Below are 12,495 nucleotides of genomic sequence, written 5' to 3' on the forward strand. Positions count from 1 at the left end.
AGGAGAGGAAAGTTCCACCATGGACCAGGGGACCAGAACATCTGAGCCCACTGCCAACACCTCCCATTCCCTCCCTTCCACATCCTTGGCAACCCCATCCACGACGAACCTTAGTATAACAACATCTGTTAATCCTCCTTTTACTGGAACTTGCTGTGAGTATTTTAACACATGATACTAAATTTATTTTGATCTATTTTTGGAAGAGTCGAATATAATTTTCTTTCATTATTGTTATTTTTGGTTGGCATTGGAGCTTTTTTACAAGGTCTTTTTTAAGTTGGGAATTTAATCCCAGAATATGAATCCCTGCATCTATTTATTTTCTGAAAAGCTGCAGTTCCAGTCTGGAGTTGTTTTTGAAATTACACACTTTGTCTTAGGCAGTGCCACAGAGGTAAAATGCTGTGTAGTTATGCTGCATAGGCCAAGTTATGTCAATGGAAAGTTTTATTGATTTTTATTGGGTTTTATTGGTTTTGTTGATTTTGGTCTTGGAATTTCTTTTTATGAAATACTGAGACAGTTCCTTCATTGGGAGAATCCAGCTGATTTTTTTTTTTTTTTTGCTAACTCGATTCTTATTTGTTTTAATGATTCTTTTCTACTGTATCTTAAATTTTTTGCCAAAGGGCTATCTGCCCATATTCAACAAATATGCAGCAATGAGCCATCATTTTTCAGTGGATAAAAAAGTAAAGCAAAGATGGAAAAGAGGAGAATGCAGCCTTTTTGAACTCTGCACCCAAAAAACAAAGGCAGCATGACTTCCATTTTTAGCGCATAATAATATTCTTCAAGATCTATTAGTCCAAGGGGTTAATCCTTCCTGATCTGGAGTCACAGTGTCCATGGAATGCAGTAGGAGATATGCACACACACACAAAAAGGTACAACCTGCTCCTTGACAGTGGCTCAATGGCCAAGGACAGCCCAGTGACCAGTGGTTCCTCAGGGGTCACTCCTGGGACTGGTGCTGTTTAATGTCCTTGTGGGTGACATTGACAGCAGGGTTGAGGGCACCCTCAGTAGCTTTGCTGATGACACCACACTGGGTGGTGCAGTTGACACTGTGGAGGGAAGGGATGGCATCCAGAGGGACCTGGACAGGCTTTAGAGTGGGCCCCCTTGAATCTCATGGAGTCCAGTGAGGCCAAGTGCAAGGTCCTGTGTTGCAGTCAGCAACCTCAGGATCTCGTCCAGGGAAGCAGCAGGATTCTGGGGACCAGCATGGAGCACCAACGAGACGGGCCCCCGTTCATGAAACCATTTATTCAGCATGGGAACGAACTCAGATCCAGAACAGAGAACCCCAAACAGAGGCACAGCAGGGGTTTTTGAGGGACAGAACTCTTGAGGGTCTCCACCCTTGAGGGTGGAGTTTGGGGTCAGGGACCAGTAGAAGCACACCAAGGGAGAACTCCCCAGGGTCTCAAACCCAATCAGAGCACCTGGGCCACCCTTCACAAGGGGTTTGGGGTGGGACAATGGAACTCTTTGTCTCCTCTGAGGCACGCTGCCACAGTCCTGTACATGTACTGGGGCAGTGCCAAGCACAAACACAGGCTGGGCATGAATGGACTGAGAGCAGCTCTGAGGAGAAAGACTTGGGGGTGTTGGTGGATGAAAAGCTTGGCATGACTCAGCCATGTGCCTCCAGAGCCCAAAAACCCAAAGGCATCCTGGGCTGCATGCAAAGCACCGTGGGCAGCAGGGGAGGGGGGAATTCTGCCCCTCTGCCCTGCCCAGGTGAGACCCCACCTGCAGAGCTGCCTCCAGCCCTAGGGTTCTCAACATGAGAAAAACGTGGAGCTGCTGGAGAAGGTCCAGAGGAGGTCACAAAGATGCTCAGAGGGCTGGGACACCTCTGCAGTGGAGACAGGCTAAAAGAGTTGTTGTTGTTCAGCCTGGAGAAGGCTCTGGGGAGACCTTAGAACCTCTTCCAGTAGAGAGGGGACCTACAAGAGGGACTTTGTGCAGGGGTGCATAGTGACAGGACAAACAGCTTTTAACTGAAATGAGGTAGGGCTAGAGTAAATCATAGGAAGAAATTCTCCCCTGTGAGGGTAGTGAGGCCCTGGCACAGATTTCCCAGAGAAGCTGTGGATTCCCCATCCTTGGAAGTGTCCAAGGCCAGGTTGGACAGGGCTTGGAGCAACCTGAGATAGTGGAAGTTGTCCCTGCCCATGGCACAGGGTTAGGACCAGATGATTTTTAAGGTCCCTTCCAATCCATTCTGTTGATCTTCAAAAGGCTTTTATAGAAGGTATGAATTTGTTCATCACTGTGAGTTTAAGCAGTAGTGTGTATTTTTCACTGATGGTAACAGTGAAATGAACTGCTCTCATCTGTATGAAACTTTCACACTTTACAGCAACAGTGTCCATTGAAGTTCAGGACGTGACTGGAGCAGAAATACAGCTCAGCTGGACCAGTAGCAGCAAAGGCAGCCTCTACAACATCTCTGTCATGGATGGAGAGGAAATAAATACAACAACTACAAAAGACACAAAAGCTGTGCTTAAAAACCTGCTTCCTGGCCATGTGTACAACATTTCTGTGGCAGTGTCATCTTGTGCTAATAATCGTTCTTCAGTCACTGTCCGAACAGGTACCTCCTCCATCACCCTGCCATTTCTTTTTAATTAATATAAACTCACAGTATCTTGTGATATGATCTGGATTTGATCTCACAGACTCTTATTCCTAAAAGTAATTTTTATTTATTTGACTCATCCCCTTATTTGGATAGGACTGCTTGAATGAAACGGGAGTTTGCAAGAGTAAGAGCTCTGTAAAATTTCTGATCATGCTGTATTATTGAGCCAGGTAATTCTGTACAGAAGTCAGGATATTTTGGTTGTAGATTTACCAGAAAATATTCCTGTAGTGTAGAGTTTAGGTTCTACATGCTCTTGTGAATGTAGGCAGTCCTTAATTGTCATGTTACCTTTTTAATTTCATCCTAGGTTATAGACATTAAGGCAAACTTTTTAATTGTGTCTCTGTACTGAAACTGATTTTGAAGGAACATGACACACAGTATCCCTCTAAATCTAAATCTCCTTTTAAAACTCCCCATTGCCATCTCCCCCTTAGCAAATTCCTTTAGACAAAACTTATTCCACTTAAAAAATTACCACTTGGCACTGTATACTTTTGCTTTTCCATCACTGGAAGAAATCTAAAAGTCAGCCTGTCAAAGGAAGCCACTGGGTTATTTTGGCATGATCCACGTTTGATAAAACTGTGCTGCACTTTATCATTCTTTCCCAGTGGCTGAGAAAGTGCTCACAATTTCTTTTTATATAACTTGAAAGATCTAACTTGGCTTTGGCAATTGTTTCTTTCTTCCAGCATTTCTCTAAAACATAAATGTCCTTGTTTCAGTCCTTTTTTGAGTTCTCCAGTAGATTGTCTGATTCTTCTCAGAACCCTTCTAGGGCAATTATTTTGGCAGTTGACTGTGGGGGTTCCTTCTGATGGACTTACCCTCTCTCTTAGTCTTTAGGACCACAAAGACAAGAAATTCTCATCATTATTTCTATTGAAATCTTTCAATTCTTCAATCCACTGGCTTTCATTTATTAGTTTCTCTATTCAAGAAAAATAAAAAAATTGTTTTCTTTTGTAATCTGGAGCCATCTGCCCTACCAGAAAATTATTTGTAAGCTAATTAAAAAGAGCAATAAAGACCAAGTCATCCATATGTCATGTGAAATTAAAGATTATGTTCAATTCTATGAGAACTGGAGATATAATCCAATGAGCTAACCACATAAAACCTGCTATGCCAGCCTTTAATGGGTTTTGACCCTTCATAAATAGTTCAGATTAGCAAATCCAGACAAGCATACTGAGGTTTTGAGACCCCATGATGCATATTTTTTCCAAATGAAATTGCAGGTGACTTTTACTTCTGAAAACTCCGTCTAGCTTACCTGAGTTGTACAAGCACATAATAGCACAACCTATATCTTTAGCTCTCATAAGAAATCAGAGTTCTCAGTGCTATTTCAGTGAGCTCTCAAATACCACCTACCCACCCACCACCTGCCTCTCTTTTGATATGCTCCAATTTTATAATTGGCGAGTCTCAGTTCTCACTGGGCCAAAGGAATTGCTGCTTTGGTGACTCCTTGGCCATAATTAAAGACTTTCACCAATTCCATAATTTTCTTATTAGCATTAATAATGCATGCACAGAAGTGATTATCTTGATTTTTTTTTTCATTTATTTTGCAGATCCTGCTTCCTGTTTCGAAATAACTGAGTTTTGTTCAGCACAAAGTACTGGCTGTTCTGACTTAAAAAGCATTGCATGCTCCAGTAAGTTTATAGAACCTTAACATTTGTTTATCCATAACTATGGGGTATTATTTCACAATATAGTATCTCCCATGAGTATTTTGCCATCTGCTTTATTATGTCAGTTCACACACCATCTGAAGTTCACACTTTGGTGCAGAAGCTGCCTCCATCAAACTTCAGTGTCAGCTTCCAGCTCTATTTTAGTCTGGACTTTTCTATGTAAAGCTTTCTTCTTTTGGCTCAGGGCTCATCCACCTACTCAGGAGGATTTAAACTCACTCAGAGCCTTGCAGAGTCTAACAGACTGGTGTTGCTTCTGCTGAAATCAATGGGAGAGTGGCTGTTGAATTAGGGAGTGGGATGCACCCTAAATAATACAGGAATGGTGAACAAATTGTGAGGATTGTGATGGCTGACAAACTCGGAGAGATTCAGCTCTGAAGGTTCCAAAGCCGCTGCATTAGACACACATGATACACTTTGTTATTATTATTTGATTAGTTTCTGGTTTTACTGCTTCATATTATAAACACACGAGATAACAAAGTCTAAAGACCAATTCTGGAGGTAATTCTGAGATTCACCCAATTGTTTATTCATTTTTTTTTTCTTTTATTTTTTCCAGGCCAAGCATTTGCCTGCAGCGTTCGGTTAAAAAACGAGATGTTTAATAATACACTTTATAACTCTGCTAGTGAAGACTACAAAACGATGTCTGAAAGGATCAAAACAGACGTGAGTTGATGCAATCTTCTTTGTCAACATGAATGAACTGCAGAAAGGCTTGTGATTAGCAACCTTAGTCTCCTACATTCATTGTTAAATCAAGACTCTGACAGGTGAAAAAGAGAAAACTGTATAGGAAGCACAAAATCCTCCAAGGACAGACAGCTTGTTGTCCAATGAGGAGGGCTATATTCCCCAAGCCATCCTCAAATATAAGTTATTTAGTGAAAGGCACTTTAAGATTCTATTTTTGGAAGGAACATCCTGTTCTGTTTATTTTCTCCCACTTCATTAAACTGATGCCTGTGGAGGCAAAAAAAAAGGATGTTATTCAAAAACAGCATTTCAGCACAGAGTTGGATACATGAAAACTTTGCAAGTGAGTGCTGTGAGTCCAGATCACTGGTGATGCACTTCACCAGGATTATCATCCTGATATTCTGGATGCAGGATTGGACAAAGTATCAAGGGGTCCATTTTAAGGGGGAAAACGAGGAGAGGGAGTGGAATCTTTGAGCTAGTCACTCTGACAGGCAGAAGCATCAGTCTGCCACTCAACTGTCTTTAGCAGCATGTTAAAAAAAACCTAATCATTTCAACACCTCTCAGGAATCCTGATGTATATAAGCCTGCTGGAAAGGTAAATCTACTGTGAGATTGGGGTAGACTGCTTTAAATAACTAACACAGCTATTTAAAGTGTGATGATCATACCCTTTAGCTAAGAAACTCCACAGATTTCAAAAGCAGTAATTAATTTGTTCTCACCACGCCAACTCGGAGGTAACCTTGTCTTATGACTGCTAACATCTCCACTTCATGGATAGAAAATTTATTTTAGTGGATGTAAAAGGTTTCCTCCAACCTGACTGAAAGCAACAGGAATCCCTTTACTGGCTTTTAATAAGCTTTTACCTCATGGAAAGTGTCAGCTTTTCTTCAAAAAATGGCAAAATCAAAGAGAGGCTGAACTAACATGATTGAAAATACAGACAATTTCTGTATTGGATTTTTTTTGTCCAATTTGAATGTTGAACTATTTCTTTTATATTCCACAGTACAACCACTCTGTAGTTGTAGCTTTGAAATTTTACAGTTTTGCCTGCATAAGTCAGGTTTCCCATCTAGACTGCTCAACAAGGTGAGGAAAATAATAGCATTTTTGGAGCCTCTGGCCAAGGAACTTGAAGAGATGTAAAGTTTGGGGTGGGGGTTTATCCCACAGAGAAGATGGAGGCAGAAAACTGAGCAGTGACTCGAAACAGGATTTGTTATCATCTATGAAAAATAGTAATCTTTCAGACTTTTCAGATAAAATACCATATTTATCCACAGTGAGAGGATAACTTTTCCTAGTGGGTTGAATCAAACACCTAATTTTCTGAAAAGGTCCGTCCTTACAAAACCATTTCAACCAGTCTTGCTTAAAAAAGGGAACTGTTTGTTCTTGCTTGATATCCATATGAAAGAACTAAGCAAGACTCTACCTTTGGAGATATCAGTGTAATTGATTTGATTTTGGTTGGTGCCATAGGAATACACTTGGTTTATGCCAGAATGATTGAGAGGCAAATCACACCCTTGTCTCTCTTTACAAAGGTATTCTGTAAGGTCATGGCTTTGAAAATCTGGTGACAAATTAAGTTTTAAACCTCTCACATCAAATTCTGTGCTGGTAGTGCGTGCAGGACCATGTTTAAAGTTTAGTTGCACATTTAAAAAAAGTTAGTGGACACTGAACATAACTTTAGAAATATTGGGTGCTCTTTGCAGATTCCAAATATTGTACAGTCAGGGTCCCATATGGGTTTGTGGAGGAGGACAACTTGTTTTAATGCATTATTCATTGATCACTAGCTAAACAGATTTGAGCTCTGGAAGTCAAACTCAGATTTCAACTTTTCAATCACAGACGACACGTCACTCCAGAATCCTCTTTCAATAAGATTTTTGTTATCCCAAAGCAATTACCTTGAAAGAGTAGTAAGCAAAGATTTAGTGATTTAAAAGTAAATATAATTTTCACCTTGCACAGGTTGTTGAAGGAATTCATGCTGAACTGCCACAGTGGAATGACCCCTTCAATATTGTCATGCTGGATTTCAGACCTGGCAGCGTGGTTGCTGATTTTCTCTTTCTGCTGCCAAAAGAAGCCACGGATGTGGAGAATATACAGACCCACCTGAAAAAAGTATTAAGGAACAAGTTTGGGCTGTTCCAAACTGAAGTGCAAGGTAAGTGATGCTGAAACAGCTCCTTTGTAATGGTGTGGGGATTAAAGGGTCAGATCTGCTGCTGTTTAATTAAGATGATAAATTGACTTCTCTCTTTTAAGAGATTCAAATAGTTCAAATAGTTTAAATAACCTATTTAAACATTCTCCAGACATACAGCGATTTAATACAGATTATGAAATAATAAGCTTTAATATAGTATATTGAAATATACTATTTTAAAGGGTCATTACACATACCCAGTTCCAGACTCGAAGGATGGGTTCTCTTCACACAAAAGGATCTAAAAATTCTCAACTTACACCATTCCATCCATCAAATCCTCAGAGCAGTTGTTATGGATGTCACCAAGAGATCACAAGGACCCTCAGAAAAGATTTCTAGTTAACAAATCTTCACCACATACAAAAACATTTTCAATATTATTCAAAAGTTTCAAAGCTGCCAAGCAGTAAAACACAGCTGTCACTTAGGGCTCCAGGATTTCTTACACCCACTTTTTTACTGTTTCTAGCTAACATTTCTAAAATGTGTTTTAAATTTCCAGCTCTGTCTGTTCAGTCATCAACTGACAACAGTTCCTCCTGGAGAGTAGCAGTGATTGTCCTTGGAGTTTTACTTGGAGTTGCATTAGTGCTGATTGTCCTGGCAATACTGTTTTACATCTATGTGAGGAGAAGATCAGGTAAATACTTGGTTGAACCTTCAGGACTCATCGGAATGTTTGTCTACAAGCACTTATAAGATAAACCATCACTTAAATATTATGGGCAAGGCAGAAAATGACTATATTTATCTTATCATTCAATGTTAATAGTGCATATTAACTTAGGATAATTCCACCCTTTCCTCTTCAATGTCCATTGCCAAATTCATGAGCTTCTAACAACATTCAATGAATCTTCCTTTAAACAGGTATGGAATTTCCCACATTGTACACGTGGTAGAGTGAGGAACAGAGAAACTTCTCTTCAGCCTATCCCCTATAGGTACTGCAATGACTCCTAACAGTGGCAAGCTAGAGAGACAGGATCCAAACTACTCAATACTGTATTTAGGTGACACTGAAAGCAGGGTGACTGAGCCTGGTAGCTGTGGCAGATCACTTGAATGCTCAGCTGAGCCCAGAGTCACCCTGTTGGGTTTTGTGCACTTGGCCAAGGGTGATTCACCTCCCCTGAGACTTTTATCACAATATAAAGACTTTTATCACAATATAAAGACTTTTATCACAATATAAAGATGCCTTTTTCTCTCCTGTGACTGCAGAATGAGCCCAGGGTAATTAGCGTCCTAGCATTGCAGCTTGATCAGGAGTTTGGAGAAAAATGGCATACATCTCAGTTATGTGGGCTTGCTATAGAAATCTGGTGGACCAGAAACTTGATTTGGACACTTCTCAGTTCAAAGTTTCTTCAATTGCTGGGCTGTGAAGGAATAACTGCTCATATGTGTGAAATGTATAGCATGCTAAATACAGGTGTGGTTCCACAGCATAGTCTCAACATGTTAGTAGATGGGGAAGGCAAACATTAGGTTAATTTGAGCTAAAAGTATTTTACTCACCTTTTTTTGCCTGTCAAAAATGGTTGGCTGAGCAAAGATGTGTCATAAAGTGCAATATTGTCCTGCTCTTGATAATCCTAAAGTAGAATCCAATAGAAGAAACTCCTGTGGCATTGGAGCAGACCTTGCTTTAGATTTCTTCTAATTGCTTTAGAGCAATTAGAAGAAATGATCTTTACCTTTTCCCACCACTCTTCACTGCAGTCCTGGAGAAGTTACAGTCTGTTTCTACTGTGGTGCAGTTTTTCCTGCTTGGACTGTGGTGAACAGATGATAATGGGGCAGTTTACTGCTGTTCATATTTCCAGCAGGATTTATGTGTTCCATTTCGAACCAGCTCTCCCTGTAGCTGTACATTTTGTCAGTCTGCCTACACTCGGAATTCCTGTTGAGGCACTGAGTATCCCGTGATGTTGAGGCCCTGGCTCACACCCCCTGAACACCCCTGTTTTTTGGGGATTAGGTTATGGTTATTTGGCACAGCTTAGAGTGAATTGGTGCCAGGACTGCAGCACAAGGTGGGAGCTCATCACAAACAGCTCTGCTCCATATGCAGCCAGCATTCATTCTTTTCATCTCTCCATCCTTGTGCTCCAACAGCTCCTGGCAGAGCCCTGCCGAGGACCCTGGCTGGAATATTATTTTTAGTAGCAGGGACCTATGAAACAGGGTCTTGCATGCTCTCCCTTTCACATGGAGGTCTTGCACACCCTCCATGCAGTGTCAACTCGTCTATCCTGATTAGGTCTGGGGTGTGGAGTCATAGACACCTCACTGATGGAAAGAGAGTGATTAATATTTGTTAAACTTTTATTATGTGGCTTTTAAATATAGCTATCTCTGGGTGTTCTACTCACTGAACAGTCACTCAACAATGTATTCTGTCAGTAAATACAAGTTCTCTAGGGAGCTCTGTTGAAAATACAAATGAGTGCTCTTGCTTATGTTAATACTCTTTTATTTCTTTTTTTGAGGGATCTACTTTAAATAGCAAATCCTCATTGTCAGTAAACCTTTCTGATGTTCTTGTAAATAGTGTTAAATAGAGACCATGTACAGCAGGCTTCAACAGTCCTGGGATTGTTCATACAAAATGTATTTAATGTCTTTGGGGGGAAAAAAAGTGGTATTTTAAACAATTTTCTCAAAGATGCTATACAAATAAAACCTTTATTTTTACAATTGTGAATTCTGAAGGAATCTGCTGTTCTTGTTTTGTCACATAATTTGGAGTCTCTTCTACCTACAAGGGGGGAGGGTGGCCAGTGCAGTCAACAACAGAGCTAACCTTGTGTGATTACACAGAAGGATGATCTCTTTGAGCTAAATCAAACAAGAGAGAAGATCTACTAAATCTATCCTTTTTTAACTTCTGCTTCAGTAAAAGTCCCCCTACCACCAGAGTGTGGAGTCTAGACTCTGAGAACTCTCTGAAATTGAGAGCAGGAGAAGCCAGACCTCCCCTTTCCACAGGGGAACACTTCCTCCCTCCCAAAAAGCATTCAGATGGGCTCCTCATGCACATTCCCTTCTCAGAGAGAGGCAGCAAGTGGGACAGAGAAATAAATGGCTGAGGATAAGACAGTCAAAATATCGAGGCAACAGGCTCCTGTTGATATCAGTGGGATTTAAGCTGTTCCTCCATTTTTGTGTCAGGATGTCTGTGACTGACAAAGGGCATTTTGCCTGCCTCAGACTTGCTTTTCACCCTCCTGGAACTGACTGACACTATGTTCCAGAAAAACCTGAGCTACCTACCAATCCCTTCATGCATGTTGTGATCAAGGTCTTAGGGAATACTGTGTTCTGTTCCTATTGGGACTGATGAGATGAGACTCAAACCTTCAGCTGCTTTTTCCAGCAATTTCACTTTTCCACAATTTAGTATTCCAGCTGCTGTCAATAACCAAAAGCTTTTGCTTCACCAGTGTGAGAAAATCACAGTGCTCTGGAACCAGGGCCATAGCCAGTTGTTGCACTGCATTCCCAAGGGCACAGGCAGTTTGGGCCTGGATAAAGCCAAGCCTTGGAAGAGCAGGTTGTTCACTTGCCATCTTCTATCTAATTGAGATTATTTATACTAGGGAGTTGCCATCTTCTATCTAATTGAGATTATTTATGCTGTGCCAGGAATTCCCCTTAGTGCCTTTGTCATTGTAGATTCATGATGGAGCGACACCTTGAAAGGGAGGAGAAAGCAAGAGGACAAGCTGTCAGACTTTACCAAACAGGTCTGGGGAACACTGGGGATGCCATGTCTGCCCTGCTGTCCCCCAGCCTGTGACAAGCCAGAGGAACAGAAGGAATTGGGGATTAGCACAGGGAAACCACAGGTCCAGAAGTTCCCTCTGCAGGGAGCTGGATCTGTGCTGGAAGAAGGACTGGAGTGAAACACTAAAGTGTCTGAAGACACTCAAGTTACACAAATCAGCAACAAGAGGGGTCTAAGTCACAACTAGCATAGCAATGTGCCTTCCCCAAACTTAGCTGCTCGCTTTCCTCCTCTCAAACAGCAAGAAAGTGCTGTAGGACTCCAGGGCATCCCAAGCACGTGTTGACCTATAGCCTAAGGGGTTCATGTGTGTCCTCAGCACGGCCTGGAAGAAGGAACTGGGGGATTTGGGTCTGGCAGCTGGTGCCAGGAAACAAACACAACCTGCTGAGACATCAGCCAGCCCCCTCCTCAGGCCCACATTCCCTGCACAGGATATTGCAGGGCTTTACCACTGGCTGTGGCTGGTCCTCATGATTGACTTTGGAATAAAAAAGCTGCTGACATCAGCTTCCAAGTGTACTAGTGGGAAAAAAAATCCAGGAATAGAAATATCACTGTTGGTAATCCAAGCAGACCTGTGTCATTTTAGTCACTTTTATGGGAGCTGGGCTGTCTAAGGACATTGCATTCTGGAGCCCTAAATCAATAACATCCCTGTTTAGCAACTATTAAATGGATCAAGGTGGTGTATCTGCCTGCTGGAAACCCAGTTTTCCTTTTCTGAGCAGATCCAGACTGTGCTGCTGCTGAAAAGGAGTTGGAATTAAGCCTTTTTTTGGTGTACAAACACACCCATCTGCCAATTGTTTCCAGTGTTAACTGGTTCTTTTAAACACTCAGTTTCTGAACAGTCAAAAAATTTAAGGCTGTGCTCAACTTCTAGTTAGAAAGCTTGCAGTGGAAAACTGGGATTTGTCCAGCTCACATCCACTTTGCTGTCCCATGGTCCCACTTAAAAGTTTGTCCTGAGAAACTGAAGCTCTCCTGAACTGTAGATCAAATCTGTCTCCATTCCTCTTGCTGTGGGGGACACCTGATCTTTAGCTTGTTAAATTGGGCTAGAAACTGTGGCAGTAATTGATGTTTTAATTCAGGGATGTATAAGCTGTTGTTGCTGGTGTTGTATGTGCCCTGCTCTAGTCTCACCATGATCTTGTGCTGCAGCAACACAACACAGGTTAGACAGGATTAGAAACGACTCAAAATGATTTTAGGATGGCTTGGTCCTGTCAGGTGTTTGAGGCATTTCCTACACCAACACTTGACTCACAGGAGACAAGTCCAGCTTTGTTTCCTGCACTCCTGTGCTCTCCCAGCTTGGCTGAGCTGCTGCAGTGAGTCAATGGGATCCCACAGCAGAAAATATTTAATGGATTAATTAGAA

The 12,495-nt window shown here is 41.5% G+C and overlaps 1 protein-coding gene across 2 annotated transcripts; it reads left to right on the top strand.

Moving 5' to 3' along the window:
* The first annotated feature begins 6 nt into the window (after positions 1-6).
* Positions 7-9,996, top strand: LOC107202296. 2 transcript variants are annotated; one of them, XM_015622990.1, is made up of 7 exons: positions 7-155; positions 2,375-2,611; positions 4,246-4,329; positions 4,937-5,046; positions 7,072-7,270; positions 7,818-7,955; positions 8,186-9,996. In XM_015622990.1, the coding sequence occupies exons 1-7, from the start codon at positions 20-22 to the stop codon at positions 8,215-8,217; spliced, it is 936 nt and encodes a 311-aa protein (XP_015478476.1). In that variant the 5' UTR covers positions 7-19; the 3' UTR covers positions 8,218-9,996. The 2 variants fall into 2 exon arrangements, with proteins under 2 accessions (XP_015478476.1, XP_015478396.1); XM_015622910.1 differs by having other exon boundaries at positions 7,818-9,996.
* The last annotated feature ends 2,499 nt before the right edge of the window (positions 9,997-12,495 follow it).

Source organism: Parus major, chromosome 1, assembly GCF_001522545.3.
Source record: "Parus major isolate Abel chromosome 1, Parus_major1.1, whole genome shotgun sequence".
In the NCBI taxonomy this organism is placed as follows: Eukaryota; Metazoa; Chordata; class Aves; order Passeriformes; family Paridae; genus Parus; species Parus major.